This window comes from Struthio camelus, chromosome 38 (genome assembly GCF_040807025.1).
Source record: "Struthio camelus isolate bStrCam1 chromosome 38, bStrCam1.hap1, whole genome shotgun sequence".
NCBI classification, from domain to species: domain Eukaryota; kingdom Metazoa; phylum Chordata; class Aves; order Struthioniformes; family Struthionidae; genus Struthio; species Struthio camelus.
Window position 1 is genome coordinate 805,794 of NC_090979.1, and position 17,479 is coordinate 823,272.

The following is a 17,479-nucleotide window of genomic DNA, read 5'->3' on the forward strand; positions in this document are numbered from 1 at the left end:
CTGATGTCACTCCTTACTCCGAGGTTACTCAGACGTTACTCCGGGTTCCTTTTTGGAGTCCTGAGACCCGAGGGGGTTGTTACTCCGTACCCCTACTTTATAGCCCCCCATCACGCTGATGTTACTCGCTGTTTACAGATACTCCTGGGTTACTCAGATGTTACTCCAGGCTGCTCTGGTGTCCTGAGATTGGGGGGGGGTTGTTACTCCGTAGCCCCACTCTGCAGTTCCCCCCTGTTCCTCTGCTACTGTTTACTCCGGGGTTACTCAGATGTTACTCCGGGTTCCTCTTGAGTCCTGAGGTTGGACAGGGTGTTACTCTGGATCCTCGCTCTGTAGATACTTGTCCCCTTACTCTGAGGTTACTCACTCCAGGGTTACTCGGGCCTTACTCCGGGCTGGTTTGGCCTCCCCATTGCACCATGGGTCAGTCCTGGGGTGGTACTCCACATCCCTACTCCATAGTTACCCGTGCTTACTCCAAGGTTACGCACTCTTTACTCCAGGGTTACTCGGATGTTACTCTGGGCTCCTCTCGAGTCCTGGGGCCAAGGGGGGGGGGGTGTTACTCTGCATCCCTGCTCCACAGTTACTCCCCTGTTGCTCCTATGTTACTCACTCCTTACTCCACGGTTACTCCAGGGCTACTCAGTCATTACTCCGGGGTGGTTTGGCCTCCCCATTGCACCTCAGGTCAGTCCTGGTATGTTACTCCGCACCCCTACTCCGTAGTTACTCCACCTCGCTTACTCCAGTGTTACTCAGGCCTTACTCTGGGGTTGCCCTGTGCTCACTCAGGAGCATTACTTGGCCTTTAAATCTTCATTTCATGGCTGTTACTGCGCCAGGGTCTGTTACTCCGGGGGTACTCGCTCCTTTCCCTGTTACTTCGCCTCTTACTCCCACGTTACTCCTCGTGGCCTTACTCACCCCTTACTCCTCCTCTTGCCCCTCCGAGGCCTCCCCTTGCCCTACTCTGGGCTTCTGCTGAGGTTACTCGGCCGTTACTCCGGGGTACTCTCTGCCCCAAGGTTACTTGTGCTTTACTCCGAGGTCGCTCGTGCTTCATTGCAAGGTTACTCCTGGTTTGCTCCGGGGTTACTCACACTTTGCTCCAAGGTTACTCCACTGTGCTCCAAGGCCACTCACATGTTACCCCGAGGATACTCCTGGCTTACGCTGAGGCCACTCACTCGTTACTCCACGAACACCCTCGTTTTACTCTGAGGATACTCACACGTTACCCCGAGGTTACCCACACTTCACTCCCAGGATACTCGTATTTTGCTCCCAGGTTACTCCGGCTTTACGCCGAGGTTGCTCCCACGTTACTCCGAGCTCGCCCACAATTTACTCCGGGGTTACTCGCGCTTTAGGCCAGGGCTTACTCCGAGGTTACTAGCCGTTTCCTCGGGGATCGCTCCTGGTTTGCACCAGTTACTCCCATGTTACCCCGAGGTTACTCCGGGGCTCACCCCCATGTTACTCCGAGGCTGCTCCTCCATTACCCAGGTGTTACTGCTGATTTGGATCGAGGTTGCGCCCATGCTACTCCGAGGTTACTCCCACGATACTCTGAGGTTACTCTTAATTTATTCTAAGGTTACTCGTGCTTGACCCACGAGGTCACTCCACTGTTACTCCCATGTTGCTCCAAGGTTCCTCGTGGTTCACACTGCGGCTACTCCTGCGTTACTCCGAGGTTACTCGCAGTCCACGCCAAGGTTGCTCTCATCTTACTCTGAGGTTACTCCTGGTTCAGGCCAAGGTCGCCCCCATGTTACCATTAGGTTACTCCCAGCTCACACCAAGGTCACCCTCATGTTACCCCGAGGTTACTCCTGGTCCACGGCACGGTTACTGCCACGTTACTCTGGGGTTACTCCTGGCCCACGCCGATATTACCACCATGTTACTCTGAGGTTACTCCTGGTCAAAGCCAAGGTGTCCCCGAGGTTACTCCCGGCTCATGCCAAGATTACTCCTATGTTACTCCGAGGTCGCTCCGGGTTCAGGCCAGGGTCACAGGGTTACTCCCATGCTACTCCGAGGTTACTCCCGATCCACACCAAGCCCCCCCCCCATTACTCCGCGGTTAGTCCTGGTCCATGCCAAGTTCCCCGACATTACCCCGAGGTTACTCCTGGTTCACCACAAGGTTGCTACGATGTTACTCCGAGGTTACTCCAAGTCCACATTAAGGTCGCCCCCCGCGTTACCCCGAGGTTACTCCCGGCTCACACCAAGACCACCACCATGTTACTACGAGGTTACTCCCAGTCCACACCAGGACCCCCACGTTACCCCGAGGTTACTCCTGGTCCCCACCGTCACCCCCACATTGCCCAGAGGTTACTAGTGGCTCACGTCAAGGTTACGGCCATGTTACTCCGAGGTTGCTCCTGGTCCCCGCCAAGGTCCCCCCCCGTGTTACCCCGAGGTTACTCCTGGTTTATGTCGAGCTTACTCGCATGTTACTCCGAGGTTACTCCTGGTCCACTCCAAGGTTACCCCGTTACCCAGAGGTTACTCCTGCCTCATGCCACTGTTACTGCCATGTTACCCCGAGGGTAATCCTGGTCCACACCGAGGTTACTCCGAGGTTACTCCGAGGTTGCTCCTGGTCTACACCGAGGTTACTCCGAGGTTACTCCCAGCTCACGCCAAGGTCACCCCGTTACTCCGAGGTTATTCCTGACCTACACCGAGGTTACTCCGAGGTTACTCCTGGTCTACACCGAGGTTACTCCGAGGTTACTCCCAGCTCACGCCAAGGTCACCCCGTTACTCCGAGGTTACTCCTGACCTACGCCGAGGTTACTCCGAGGTTACTCCAGGCCCCCAATGTCGCCCCCGCGTTACCCCGCGGTCCCCGGCATCGCTCAGGATCGGCCCCTCCAGCGCCCCTATGGATCCCGTACGTGGGTGTAGATATGTACATAGGCCACGAGCGGCGCCTTTTTTAATGTATATATATATATGTATATGTGCAGCATGAGACGCTTATAGGCCCAGACCCCTATAGCGCCCCGGGGGGGGGGGCCATGCTGCCTCTATAGGGTGCTGGCGGGGGGGGGTCCTTACAGCCCCTATAGCCGGGGTCGCTCCTGGCTCGGGGTCCGTATGGATTCTATAGGGAAGGGCGCCCGGCCGGCCGGTGCCGGGGGGGGGGCCCGTATAGCCCCCGTAGGGGGTGTTGGTGTGGGGCTGCCGTGGCAGCTGGCGGGGGAACCTATAGGCTCCGTAATGCCTCTATAGGGGACCTTCGGGCGTCTATAATAGCTCAGGAGCGGTGCTGCCATAGGGGCCCCCCGGGGCGCTTTTAAGGTGCCCTTATAGCGCCCGTAGCGACCGGGCAAAGCACTGTATGGCATCTATAATGTCCAGAGAGGGAAGGCGGTGGCATATAGAGAGTTTCCGTAACAGTGCTGCTTGTATAGGACATCCTATAGCAGCTATAATGGTTCCATAGGGGACCCTAAGGCATCTATAGTGCCTGCGTAAGGGCTGCCACAGCCCCTATAGTAGCCCCAGGCAAGGAGCACTCACACAGAGCAACCTACAGCGGATATAAGGGACAAACCCCCTCGCTGGCGGCGCCTCCGGCACCTATAGCGCTGCCGTGAGGCCGGCGGCGTCCGACCGGGGGGGCCCCTATGGCGCCCATAGGGCCTCGCAAGGGGGCAGCACTCAGCCGGGAGACGGTATAGGGGCCCCGGGGGGTAAAGGGGGGGTTCTTGGGGGGGCACTATGGGAGCCCCTATGGCATCTATAAGGGCCAGGCGGGATTCTATATGTTGCTTATGCTGCTCATGTAAAGGATATAAAGGCCAAGAAGGGTTTTCTATAGTATCTATACTGCGGGTGTAAGAGCTGTTACGTGTTTCTGCGATCCCCTATAGCATCTATAACGTCCCCACGGTGTCTCTAGGGCCCAGGCGCCGCCATAGGGGCCCCGCAGCCCCTGCGTGGGCTCCGGGGGGGGCGCCTATAGGTGCCGGTGTGCGTGGGGGGGGGATGGGATCCATAGGGTGCGGGGGGGGGTTCCCACGGCCCCTATAGAGCCCCCGGGGCGGGGTGTGGGGGGGGGGCGGCCGCGTCGTTTCGGCTGTACGGGAGCCATTAAAGGCTGCGAGGAACCCAGGCGTCCGGCGTCTGCTGGTGGGGGGGGGCCCCAGGCGTCCGGGGACCCCCTCACCCCCCACCCCCAAGGGGCCCAGGCGTCCGGGGACCCCCTCATCCCCCACCCCAAGGGGCCCAGGCGTCCGGGGACCCCCTCACCCCCCACCCCCCAGGGGCCCAGGCGTCCGGGGACCCCCTCATCCCCCACCCCAAGGGGCCCAGGCGTCCGGGTGCCCCCCCCAACCCCCATCCAAAGGGGCCCAGGCGTCCGGGTGCCCCCTCATCCTCCCCCAAAAGGGGCCCAGGTGTCCGGGGACCCCCCCATCCCCCCTCCCACATGGGCCCAGGGGTTCGGGTACCCCCATTGCCCCCCCCCCAAAAAGGCCCAGGAGTCCAGGTACCCCCCCATCCCTCCCCCCAAAGGGGCCCAGGCGTCCGGGTGCCCCCCCAAACCCCCCCGAAAGGGGCCCAGGTGTTCGGGGACCCCCCCCATCCTCCCCTCAAAATGGCCCAGGTGTCCGGGTAACCCCCTCATCCTCCTCCCCAAAGGGGCCCAGGCGTCCGGGGACCCCCCCTTACCCCCCCCCCAAGGGGCCCAGGCGTCTGGGTAACCCCCAAAGAAGGGGCCCAGGCGTCCGGGTATCCCCTCAACACCCCCCCCCCCGCGAAAGGGGCCCAGGCGTCCGGAGACCCTCTCCCACCCTCAAATGGACCCAGGCGTCCGGGTACCCCCCACAGAAGGGGCCCAGGCGTCCGGGTAATCCCTCCATCCTCCCAAAGGGGCCCAGGCGTCCGGGTGCCCCCCCTTACCCCCCCCCCACAAGGGGCCCAGGCGTCCGGGTAACCCCCAAAGAAAGGGCCCAGGCGTCCGGGTATCCCCCCATCACCCCCCCCCCCCCGCGAAAGGGGCCCAGGTGTCCGGAGACCCTCTCCCACCCTCAAAAGGACCCAGGCGTCCGGGTACCCCCCACAGAAGGGGCCCAGGCGTCCGGGTACCCCCTCATCCCCCTCCCCAAAGGGGCCCAGGCGTCCGGGGACCCCCCCTTACCCACCTCCACAAGGGGCCCAGGCGTCCGGGTAACCCCCAAAGAAGGGGCCCAGGCGTCCGGGTACCCCCCACAGAAGGGGCCCAGGCGTCCGGGTAATCCCTGCATCCTCCCAAAGGGGCCCAGGCGTCCGGGGACCCCCCCTTACCCCCCCCACAAGGGGCCCAGGCGTCCGGGTAACCCCCAAAGAAGGGGCCCAGGCGTCCGGGGACCTCCCCCATCCCCCCCCCACAAGGGGCCCAGGCGTCCGGGTAACCCCCCCATCCCCCCAAAAGGGCCCAGGCGTCCGGGGACCCCCCTTACCCCCCCCCACAAGGGGCCCAGGCGTCCGGGTAACCCCCACAGAAGGGGCCCAGGCGTCCGGGGACCCCCCCATCCCCCCCAAAGGGGCCCAGGCGTCCGGGGACCCCCCCTTACCCCCCTCCACAAGGGGCCCAGGCGTCCGGGTAACCCCCACAGAAGGGGCCCAGGCGTCCGGGTAACCCCCCCATCCCCCCAAAGGGGCCCAGGCGTCCGGGTACCCCCCCATCACCCCCCCCCCCCGCGAAAGGGGCCCAGGCGTCCCGAGACCCTCTCCCACCCTCAAATGGACCCAGGCGTCCGGGTACCCCCCACAGAAGGGGCCCAGGCGTCCGGGTACCCCCCCATCCCCCCAAAAAGGGCCCAGGCGTCCGGGGACCCCCCCCTTACCCCCCTCCACAAGGAGCCCAGGCGTCCGGGTAACTCCCCCATCCCCCCGAAGGGGCCCAGGCGTCCGGGTAACCCCCCCATCCCCCCAAAGGGGCCCAGGCGTCCGGGGACCCCCCTTACCCCCCCCACAAGGGGCCCAGGCGTCCGGGTAACCCCCAAAGAAGGGGCCCAGGCGTCCGGGTAACCCCCCTATCCCCCCAAAGGGGCCCAGGCGTCCGGGTAACCCCCCCATCCCCCCAAAGGGGCCCAGGCGTCCGGGGACACCCCCCCAAAGGGGCCCAGGCGTCCGAGCGGCCCCGCGTGCTCGCTCGTCCCCCTCCCCCTCCTCTTCCTTCCTCCCACCCCCCCCCCCCGCGCTCCCCGAATGGTCTCGCCCGCTGCCGGAGGGGGGGGGGGGGCGGAGCCTCGCTGCCCGCCGCGCACGCGCGGCCCCGCGGCGGGCCAATGGGGCGGCGTGGCGGGCGGGTCACGTGGGGAGGGAGGGGGCGGCCGGGGGCGGGGCCGCTATATAAGGCGGGGGCGGGCGGCGCCGCGGCCGCAGTCTCCGCCGCTCCGGCCCCTCTGTCGTCGCCCTCGGGTGAGTCGCCCCTTCCCTCCCTTCTCCCCCCTCCCACCGCCTGTCGCGACCCCCCCCACCCTGCTCCGACTCTGTGGCCCCCCCCCTTTCCTTTCCGCTGTCGCGATAATCGCGGTTTCCCGCCGCCCGGCCGCTCTGCGCATGCGCGGCCTCCCCTCCCGCCGCCGCTACGGCGGCGCGGTGGTCGCTCTCTGCGCATGCGCGGCCTCCTCACGCTACGGCGGCGCCGTGGTCGCTCTGCGCATGCGCCGCCGCGGCGCCCTCCCCCCCTTCCGCTGTGGGAGGGGGAGCGTTCGGTTTGTGCGCATGCGCGGCGGCAGGGAGGTCGGGGGTGGGCGAGGGGCGGTCCCGCTCCCCTCCCGCGCCTGCGCGGCGGCTGGCGCATGCGCGCGCCGCTAGGGACGCGCGGGGCGGGAAAGGGCGGCACGTGGCCGCCGGACCCACGTGGGGCGGCGGGTTGTGACGTGCGGGGCGGGGGGGGGGATTGTGACGTTGCGCGGGCGGCGGGGGCGGGGGGGGGGAACCCACGTGGGACGAGGGGGGGGATTCCCCCGCGGGGAGGCGGCGCTGTGACGTCAGGGCATCCCCGGGCGGGGATGACGTCGGGCTGCCCGGGGGGGGGGGCGGGGGGGTGGATGGGGATGCCTTTGGGGTTCTGACGTCACAGCGATCTATTTTTGGGGCTGGGTTTTAGGGGGGATTCCCGGGGCGGGGGAGGGGGAGGGAGTTTCCTAGGGGGATTCCCGTTTTGGGGGACCCCTGGGGGGCTGAGGGTGCCCTGGGGGGGTCTCCGTGGTTTTGGGGGTCCCCTGGGGGGGTTGGAGTGCACCGGGGGGGTCCATAGGGCTCGGGGAAGGGGTCTACCTCGTTTTAGGGGTGCCCTGGGTGGGTGTTAGGGTGCCCCAGGGGGGTCCCGTAGGGTCTGGGGGGGGTCTCTTTGGTTTTGGGGGGGCCCATAGAGCCCTGGAAGGGGTCTGCTTGGTTTTGGGGGTCCCTTAGGGGGCTTAGAGGACTGCAGGGCAGTCCCATAGGGTCCTGGGGGTGGTCTGCTTGGTTTTGGGGCTTCCCTGGGGGGGTTGGGGTGCCCCGGGGGGGGGTCTATAGGGCTCAGGGGAGGTCTCCCTGGTTTTAGGGGTGCCCCAGGGGGGTCCCATGGGGTCCTGGGGGGGTTCTTTGGTTTTGGGGTCCCCTGGGGGGGGTTAGAGGGCTCTGAGGGGGTCCCATAGGGTCCTGGGGGGGGGTCTCCTTGGTTTTGGGGGTGTCCTGGGAGGGTAGAGGGCTCTAGGGGGGTCCCATAGGGCTCTGGAGGGGTCTTCTTGGTTGTAAGGGTGCCCTTGGGGGGGGGGGCTTGGGGTGCCCCAGGCGGAGCCTATAGGGCTTGGGGGGGGGGAATTCCCTGATTTCGGGGGTGCCCAAGGGGGCTTGGGGCACCCCGGGGTGTCCTGTAGCACTTTGGGGGGGAGTTAGGGGGCTCAAGTGGGGGTCCCATAGGGCTCTGGGGGGGTCTCCTTGGTTTTGGGGGTACCCTTGGGGGAATTGGAGGTCCCCTGGGGGGGGGTTGAGGGTCCCCTGAGGGGGTTGGGGGGGTCCCAGGAGGGTCCTATAGGGCCCTGGGGGGATATTTTTGGTTTTAGGGGGTTCTTCTTGGGGGGGGTGGTTAGAGGGCCCAAGGAGGGTCCTATAGGACCTCGGGGGGGTTCTCGCTAGTTTTGGGGGTTCCTCTGGGGGGGGGGTGTCCTGGTATTGGGACTCCCTTGAGCGTGTCCCCCCCCCCCCACGCGGCGCAGCCCCCCGCCATGTCGTCGGAGGAGGGGAAGCTCTTCGTCGGGGGGCTCAACTTCGACACGGACGAGCAGGGCCTGGAGCAGCACTTCAGCTCGTTCGGGCCCATTTCGGAGGGTGAGGACCCCCCTCCCCGAGCCCTGGGACCCCCCCCCCCTCCCCAAGGGCTGGTTTCCTTCTCCTTGCCCGGGGGCCACCCATGGGTGGGGGGTCTCGGGGTTGTCTAGGGGGTGAGACGGCCCTGGGGGGGCACGATGGTGCTCCTGGGGGACCTGGGTTCTTGTAGAGCCCCATGTTTGGTGGGACACCTATGGGTGGGGGTCACGGTGGTGCCGTTGAGGGTCCCCACGTCTCCTAGAGCCCCCTATATGGTGGGACAGCTATGGGTAGGGGTCATGGTGGTGCCGTGGAGGGGTGCCATGTCTCCTCGAGCCCCATATATGGTGGGACGCCTGTGGGTGGGGGTCACGGTGGTGCTCCTGATGGTCGCCATGTGGTCTAGACCCCCCCCATTTGGGGAGCATGCCCGGGGTGGGGGTCATGGTGGTGCTCTTGAGGCTCCCACTTATCTCTAGACCCCCATATTTGAGGAGGACACCTATGGGTGGAGGCATGATGGTGCTCCTGAGGGAGCTCGTCTCTTTTAGACCCCGTATTTGGTGGGAGACCCATGGGTGGGGGTGATGGTGGTGCTCCTGAGGGTCCCCATCTCTTCTGGGCCCCCATATTTGGTGGGACAGCTATGGGTGGCGGTCACGGTGGTGGTCCTGAGGGTCTCCATTTGTCCTAGACCCCCATATTTGGTGGGACACCCATGGATAGGGGTCGCGGTGGCGCTGCTGAGGGTCCCCATCTCTCCTAGACCCCCATATTTGGTGGGACACCCATGGATAGGGGTCGCGGTGGCGCTGCTGAGGGTCCCCATCTCTCTTAGACCCCCATATTTGGTGGGACATGTATGGGTAGGGGTGATGGTGGTGCTCCTGAGGGTCCCCGTGTCTCTCAGACCCCCATATTTGGTGGGATACCTATGGGTGGTAGTCATGCTGGTGCTCCTGATGGTCACCATGTGGTCTAGACCCCCGTATTTGGTGGGACACCCATGGGGGGGGGTCGTGGTGGTGCTGTTGAGGGTCTTCATCTCTCCTAGACCCCCACATTTGGTGGGACACCCATGGGTGGGGGCCATGGTGGTGTTCTTGAGACAGCTTGTTTCTTCTAGACCGCCGCATTTGGTGGGACACCCATGGGTGGAAGTCCCAGCGGTGCCCCTGAGGGTTCCCATTTGCCCAAGACCACCATATTTGGGGAGAACTCCCATGGCTGGGGGGGGTCCCCATGTCCCCCAGACCCCACATTTGGTGGCCAGCACCCATGGGTGGGGGTCTCAGTGGTGTCCATGGTGGTCTCCATCACCCCCAGAGCCCTGTATTTGGGGGACGCCCGTGGGTGGGGGTCCTAAAACTGATCCTGGACGTGTCTATGGTGCTTGTGACCCCATATATTTGCGTCGCACCTAGGGGTGGGGGTCCTTATTGCCCCCAGACCGCACATTTGGTGGCCAGCACCTTTGGGTGGGGGTGCCAACGGTGTCCTTGGCGGTCTCCATCCCCCCCAGACCCCCATATTCGGGGTGGACATCCACGGGTGGGGGTCCCCATGTCCCCTAGATGCCATATTTGGTGGCCAGCACCCACGGGTGGAGGTTCTAGCGGTGTCCCTGGTGGTCTCCATCCCCCCCAGACCCCCGTATTTGTGGAGAACTCCTATGGGTGGGGGTCTCAGTGGTGTCTCTGGTCTCCATCCCCCCCCGACCCCACATTTGGGTGGCAGCACCCACGTGTGGAGGTCCCAGCAGTGTCCCTCGGGGTCTCCATCCCCCCCAGAGCCCCGTATTTGGGGGGATGCCCATGGGTGGGGGTCCCAAAACTGATTCTGAACGTATTTATGGCCTATACCACCCCATATATTTGTGTGGCACCCATGGGTGGGGGTCCGTATCTCCCCCAGACCCCATATTTGGTGGTCAACGGTCTTGGGTGGGTGCCCCAGCGGTGTTCTTGGTGGTCTCCGGACCCCCTTATTCAGGGGAGACACCTCTAAGGTGTCTCCCGCCGAGGTCTGGCACCCTTGGGTGTGTTTGGGGGGGGGGTCCGGCCTGAGCCCGCCCCCCCCCCCCCCCCAATCGCAGTGGTGGTGGTGAAGGACCGCGAGACGCAACGCTCGCGCGGCTTCGGCTTCATCACCTTCGCCAACCCCGAGCACGCCAGCGACGCCATGCGCGCCATGAACGGCGAGGTGCGGGGGGGGGTCCCGGAGGGGCTTTGGGGGTCCCCTGGGCGGTCCCGGAGGGGGTTTGGGGATCCCTGGGGGGGATTTGGGGGGTTTGGGGGTCCCTGGAGGGGCTTTGGGGATCCGTGGAGGGAGTTTGGGAGAGCTTTGAGGGTCCTTGAGGGGGACTTGGGGGTCCCTTGGGGTCCCTGGAGGGGATTTGGGGGTCCCAGAGGGGGTTTGGGGGTCCCCTGGCAGTCCCTGGAGCGGTTTTGGGGGGCCCTGGGGGTCCCTAGAGGGAGTTTGGGGGGCTTTGGGGGTCCTTGAGGGGGACTTGGGGGTCCCCTGGGGTCCCTGGAGGGGATTGGGGGTCCCAGAGGGAGTTTGGGGGTCTCTTGGCGGTCCCTGAAGGGGTTTTGGGGGGGCTTTGGGGTCCCTAGAGGGAGTTTGGGGGGCTTTGGGGGTCTTTGAGAGGGACTTGGGGGTCCCTTGGGGTCCCTGGAGGGGATTAGGGGGTCCCAGAGGGAGTTTGGGGGTCCCCTGGCAGTTCCTGGAGGGGTTTTGGGGGGCCTTGGGGGTCCCTAGAGGGAGTTTGGGGGGCCTTGGGGGTCCTTGAGGGGGACTTGGGGGTCCCCTGGGGTCCCTGGAGGGGATTTGGGGGTCCCAGAGGGGGTTTGGGGGTCCCCTGGGGTCCCTGGAGGGGATTTGGGGGTCCCAGAGGGGTATTGGGGGTCCCCTGGCAGTCCCTGGAGGGGTTTTGGGGGGCCTTGGGGGTCCCTAGAGGGAGTTTGGGAGGGCTTTGGGGGTTCTTGAGGGGGACTTGGGGGTCCCCTGGGGTCCCTGGAGGGGATTTGGGGGTCCCTGGAGGGGATTTGGGGGTCCATAGAGGGAGTTTGGGGGGCCTTGGGGGTCCCTGGAGGGGATTTGGGGGGGGTTTGGGGGTCCCTGGAGGGAGTTCGGGGGCTTTGGGGGTCTCTGAGGGGGATTTGGGGGTCCTTGGGGGGGATTTGGGGGGATTTGGGGTTCCCTAGAGGGAGTTTGGGGGGCCTTGGGGGTCCCTGGAGGGGATTTGGGGGGGGTTGGGGGTCCCTGGAGGGAGTTTGGGGGGCTTTGGGGGTCTGAGGGGGATTTGGGGGTCCCTGGAGGGGTTTTGGGGGGCCCTGGGGGTCGTGGAGGGGGCTTGGGTGTCCCTGGGGGGGGGTCTTGGAGGATTTTGGGGGGTCCCAAGGAGGAATTGGGGCTTCCAGATAGGATTGGGGGTTTTGGGGGGGGGTCCCAGAGGGGGTTTGGGGGCCCTTGGGGGGGTCCTGGAGCCTTTTGGGGGTCCCTGGGGGGGGTCCTGGAGGATTTTGGGGGGGTCCCAGGGAGGGATTGAGGCTCCTGAAAGGGTTTGGGGCTCCTGGGGGGGAATTTGGGGGTCTTAGGTTTTGGGGGGGGTCCCAGAGAGATTTTGGGGGGGGCCCAAAGGGTTTTGGGGGTCCCAAAGGGTTTTGGGGGTCCCTGGAGGTTTTGGGGTTTCCTGGAAGTTTTGGGGGGGGGTCCTGAAGGGTTTTGGGGACCCCTTGTGGGGGGGGGGAGGCTCGGGGGGGGGGTCCCAAACACCGTAACACACTGCAGGGGGTGGGTAGGACACCCCCCGAACCCATTGTAGCCCGTTTTGGGGGGCGATAGGGTTCCGGGTGGCCTTGGGGGGGGGGCACAAAGTTTTTGGGGTGAATCGTGAGGGTTTTGGGGTTCGCCGGCAGTCGGTGGACGGGCGGCAGATCCGGGTGGACCACGCCGGGAAGTCGAGCCGGGGGGCGCGCGGCGGCGCCTTCCTGGGGGGCCGCGGCCGGGGCCGGGGCTACGGGCGAGGTGCCGGCGCCGTTTCGGGGGGCGGCGGGGGGGGGGCTGGAGGATTTTGGGGTGATTTGGGGGAGTTTGGGGGGTTTTTAGGGGTGATTTGGGGGGGTTTTGGGGGCAATTTTGGGGGGTTGGGGGTGATTTGGGGGAGTTTGGGGGGTTTTAGGGGTGATTTGGGGGGGTTTTGGGGGCAATTTTGGGGGTTGGGGGTGATTTGGGGGAGTTTGGGGGGTTTTAGGGGTGATTTGGGGGGTTTTGGGGGCAATTTTGGGGGGTTGGGGGTGATTTGGGGGAGTTTGGGGGGCTTTAGGGGTGATTTGGGGGGGTTTGGGGGCAATTTTGGGGTGTTGGGGGTGATTTGGGGGTGATTTGGGGGGTTTTAGAGGTGATTTGGGGGGGTTTTGGGGGCAATTTGGGGGGTTTTGGGAGCATTTTGGAGGGAATTGAGTTTTGGGGGGGTGTTGGCGATTTGGGAGAGTTCGGGGGGTTTTGGGGGCGATTTGGGTATTTTGGGACGATTTGGGGAGTTTTGGGGGGAATTGGAGTTTTGGGGAGGTTTTGGGGGTGATTTGGGTGGTTTGGGGGTGATTGGGGGGAGTTTGGGGGGATTTAGGGGTGATTTGGGGGTATTTTGGGGTGATTTGGGGGGTTTTGGGAGCGTTTTGGGGGGAATTGAGTTTTGGGGGGGTGTTGGTGATTTGGGAGAGTTTGGGGGGTTTTAGGGGTGATTTGGGTATTTTGGGACGATTTGGGGAGTTTTGGGGGGAATTGGAGTTTTGGGGGGGTTTTGGGGGCGATTTGGGTGGTTTGGGGGTGATTTGGGGGATTTAGGGGTGATTTGGGGGGTATTTTGGGGTGATTTGGGGGTTTTGGGAGTGTTTTGGGGGGAATTGAATTTTGGGGGGGTGTTGGTGATTTGGGGGAGTTTGGGGGGTTTTAGGGGTGATTTGGGTATTTTGGGACGATTTGGGGAGTTTTGGGGGGAATTGGAGTTTTGGGGGGGTTTTGGGGGCGATTTGGGTGGTTTGGGGGTGATTTGGGGGAATTTGGGGGGATTTAGGGGTGATTTGGGGGGTATTTTGGGATGATTTGGGGGGTTTGGGGAGCATTTTGGGGGGAATTGAATTTTTGGGGGTTTTGGGGGCAATTTGGGAGGGTTGGGGGTGATTTGGGAGATTTTGGGGGGATTTAGGGGTGATTTGGGGGGTATTTTGGGGTGATTGGGGGCTTTTGGGGGCATTTTGGGGGGGTTGGAGGTTTGGGGGGGATTTGGGTGGTTTGGGGGTTTTAGGGGTGATTTGGGGGCATTTGGGGGGTGTTTTGGGGGCATTTTGGGGGGGTTGGAGGTTTGGAGGGTTTTGGGGGGGATTTGGGTGGTTTGGGGGGTTTTAGGGGTGATTTGGGGGCATTTGGGGATATTTTGGGGTGATTTGGGAGCTTTGGGGGCATTTGGGGGGAATTGGAGGTTTGGGGGGTTTAGGGGCAATTTGGGGGGGTTGGGGATGATTTGGGAGAGTTTGGGGGCATTTTGGGGGGTTTGGGGCAATTTGGGAGCGTTTGGGGGATTTTGGGGGTGATTTGGGGGGATTTGGAGGTTGGGGGGTTGGGGTGATTTGGGGGAGTTTAGCGGTGTTTTGGGGGGACTTGGAGGGGGTTTTGGGGGTGGTTTGGGGTGATTTGGAGATTTTGGGTGGTTTTGGGGGGGGTCTTGGAATTTGGGGATTTTGGGGGGAGTTCAGGGTAATTGAGAGGTTTTGGGGAGCATTTTGGGGGGCATTTTGGGGGTTTTGGAGATTTTGGGGGCTATTTGGGAATGTGGTGGAGTTTTGGGGAGATATTGGGGGTTTGGGGGGATATTGGGGTTTTTGGGGGGTCTGGGGTCGATTTGGGGGTCTTGAGAGTCTTGGGGGCAGTTTGGGGCAAAACAGGACGGTTTGGGGGAGTGGGGGTGGTTTGGGGGGGCACTTGGGACCTTTTGGGGTCCCCGGGGGGGGGTTTGGGTGCCCTGGGTGGCTTTTGGGGTGCTGTAAGGGGGTGGGGGAGGATTTTGGGGTGTTTGGGGGGGATTTGGGTGCTCTGGGTGGGTTTTGGGGTTCTCTGGGGCGCAGTTGGGTGCCTCCGGACCCCTGGGGGTGGTGGGGGAGGATTTTGGGGTGCCTTGGGTGGGTTTTGGGGTGCCTGGGGAGGGGTCCCCGTCTCTAACCCCCCCCCACCCGCAGGCGGAGGCGACCGGGGCTACGGGGGGCGCTACGAGGGCCGCAGCGGGGGCTACGGGGGCTCCCGCGACTACGGCGGCAGGTGAGCGCTGGGGGGGCACCCGTGGGTGCTGGGGGGTCCTAGAGGGCCCCACGGGGGCTAATGGGGGATGTGGAGGTACGTGGAGCACCCCGTGGGTGCTGGGTGAGGTTGGGAGGCACCCTTGGGTGCTAAGGGGACCCGTTGGGGTCTGGAGATCCCTGTAGATGTAGGGAGGGTGCTGGGGGGACCTATGGGTGCCAGGTGATCCCATGGGTGCTGGGGAGGGGTTTAGGGAATCCCCTAGAAGTGGGGAGGGGGCTGGTGGGATCTGTGGGTGCTGGGGACCTATGGAGGTGTCAGGGGGTCCCGTGGGGCTTGGGGAGACCCATGGGTGCTTGGGGTCCCGTGGGTACCCAAGAGGTCCCAGAGGTGGTGGTGGGAGACTAGAGAGCCTAGGAGGATCTATGGGTCTGCGGGGGCCACCCGTGGGTGCTGGGGGGTCCCACAGACCCCCAAGACGCAGTTGTGGGTCCAAGGGGGCACCCATGGGTGCTGGGGGGTCCCACAGGCCCCAAGGAGCAGCTGTGGGTGCCCAAGAGGTCCCGAAGGTGGTGGTGGGAGACCAGAGCACCTAGGGGGATCTATGGGTCTGCGGGGGCCACCCGTGGGTGCTGGGGGGTCCCACAGACCCCCAAGACGCACTTATGGGTCCTAGGGGGCACCCATGGGTGCCGAGGGATTTCTGATTTTCCCTAAATCCTGTTTTTTCTCCCCGAAACAGGAACCAGGGGGGCTACGGGGAGCGTTTCCAATCGGGTTCCTACCGGGACAACTACGACAACTGAGGTAGGGGCGCCCGGGGGGGGGGGGACGGGGACCCCCGGGACCCCCCCCAAAAAAGGGGGGACCCCCCCGAGACCCCCCCCAAAGCCCCAGGGCACCCAGGAACCCCCAACCCCCCCGTTTTGGGGGGAAACGGCCTCAAATCCGCCCCGGTTTTTCGTACCGGGGGGGGGGGGTTTCGGCTGGGAAAATTCACTTTTTTTGGGGGGGGGGTCGAAGTGCCGCAAATTTGGGGTGTTTTGGGGTTTTTTTTTGGCGCTTTCAGGATTTTGGGGAGTTTTGGGGGTGTTTAGCGCTCACAGGTGTTTATTCGTGAGACGTTTTGGGCTGAAAAGTGCCGAATCGGTCGTTTTCGGGGGGTTTTGAACTCAAATTTGTGCGATTTTTTTTTTTTTTGTATTTTGCTTTGTTTTTACCGATTTGAGATTTTTCGAATGTTTTTTAAATTCTCAGTTTTTGGAGTTGCAAACCTCTTAAATTGTCTTTTTTTGGGGGGTGGTTTTGGGGTGGTTTTGGGGGGTTTTGATGCTTTTTAGCTGCCCATTTTGGGGGGGTCTTGGGGTTTCTCCTTTCTCCGAATTTTCCCTTTTGGGGGGAATTTTGGGTGGTTTTGGTCCTTCCAATTTCCTTTTTATGGGTTTTTTTGGGTCCCCGAACCCTTAAATTTCTCCTTTTTGTGTTTTTTGGGGGTTAAAAGTTTTATAGATTTAATTTTTGAGAGATTGGGGGGGGGGATTCTGATTTTTTTAAAGTTTGTATTTTTGGGGCAGTTTTGGGGGTTCCGGGCCCCCAAGATTTGCATTTTTGCGGCAATTTTGGGGTCTTTGCTCGCCAAAAGCTTCGTTTTTGTCGCTTTTGGGGTGCGTGACTTGCACAAATTCCCTTTTTTCCATGATTTTGGGGGTCCCACGCTTGCTCAAAATGCCGAATGTGAGAAATTCGGGGGTCTCTGATTCCCCCAAAATCTGCTGGTTTTTGGGGTAGTTTCAGAGCTTTCAATTCTTTCCCGATTTTCCCATTTTGGCGATTTTTGGCGTTCCGGGGCCCTAAATTTCCCTATTTTGGGGCATTTGGGGGTTTTTGCACCCGCAAACGCCCCATTTTGGAAAAATTGGGGGTCACTGTTCCCCTAAAACACCCTTTTTTGGGGCTGCCGAAAATATTAAGTGGAAGGGGGACATTTGGGGCAAAAAGCCTCGTTATTTGTCCCAAATCTGTTTTTTGGGGGCTCATGACCCCCCCCAACAGCTTAATTTTGGGGAGCTTTGGGGGGTCTTTAATCCTCCTAAAATTCCCCGTTTGGGGGTTTTGGGGGGGGGGTTGCGATGCTCCAAATGCCCTAAATTTTAGCGATTTTGGGTCTTTACCTAAGTTCTTCGCTTTAGTATTTTGGGGGGGGGGTTGTGCCCCCCCCAGGTGCTTTTTTTGGGGCTGTTTCGTGCCTTTTCGCTATCACCCCCCATGGGGGCAGGGTCTTGGGGGTTCCCCCCCCAAAATACCTCTTTTTGGGCAACTCGTTGCCCAAAATCTGCCTTTTCGGGGGTGTTTTTTTTGTGCCCCCCCCTCAATTTACCCCTTTCCCCCCCCCCAAATTGCCCCCCCCCCGCTGACCTCCTTCTCGTCCCCAGCTCGGACCCCGCGGTGCCGGATTTCGGGGGACCCCGGGGTGGATTTGGGGGGGGGGTCGGGGACGCGCCGGGACCCCCCCCCGCCTTGTACCCCCCCCCGGCCCCCATTAAAGGACGGATCCAGGCGGCTGCTGGTTGCGCCCCCCCCCCCCGGGTGGCGTTTTTGGGGGGAAAAAGCGGCATTTTGGGGGAGGGTGGATGGGTTTTGGGGGGAAAAGGGGTATTTTGGGGAAAAAAAGGCATTTGGGGGCTAAAATGGGTTTTTTGGGGGGGAAAATGAGATTTTGGGTGGGAAAAGTTTTTTTTTAGGGGGAAGATTTTGGGGGGCTAAAATTTTTTTTTTTGCGGGGGGGGGAAGAGGGCGATTTGGGGGGAAAAAGGCACTTTGGGGGCCAAAATGGGTTTTGGGGGGGCGGGAAGGGTGTTTGGGGGGGGCATTT

General features: G+C 62.7%; 1 protein-coding gene across 1 annotated transcript; it reads left to right on the forward strand.

Moving 5' to 3' along the window:
• The first annotated feature begins 6,338 nt into the window (after positions 1-6,338).
• LOC138063969 (RNA-binding protein 3-like) lies at positions 6,339-17,165 on the forward strand. The gene is made up of 7 exons (XM_068924201.1): positions 6,339-6,435; positions 8,223-8,334; positions 10,409-10,515; positions 12,234-12,342; positions 14,550-14,628; positions 15,350-15,414; positions 17,040-17,165. The coding sequence occupies exons 2-6, from the start codon at positions 8,232-8,234 to the stop codon at positions 15,411-15,413; spliced, it is 462 nt and encodes a 153-aa protein (XP_068780302.1). The 5' UTR covers positions 6,339-6,435; positions 8,223-8,231; the 3' UTR covers position 15,414; positions 17,040-17,165.
• The last annotated feature ends 314 nt before the right edge of the window (positions 17,166-17,479 follow it).

What these genes read in the sequence shown, in the direction of transcription:
- LOC138063969 (XM_068924201.1), top strand. Translation starts at nt 8,232, where the DNA reads ATGTCGTCGGAGGAGGGGAAGCTCTTCGTCGGGGGGCTCAACTTCGAC. An exon ending in GTTCGGGCCCATTTCGGAGG is followed by an intron (nt 8,335 to 10,408) that starts GTGAGGACCCCC and finishes CCCCAATCGCAG; the next exon opens with TGGTGGTGGTGAAGGACCGC. An exon ending in TCCCGCGACTACGGCGGCAG is followed by an intron (nt 14,629 to 15,349) that starts GTGAGCGCTGGG and finishes TCCCCGAAACAG; the next exon opens with GAACCAGGGGGGCTACGGGG.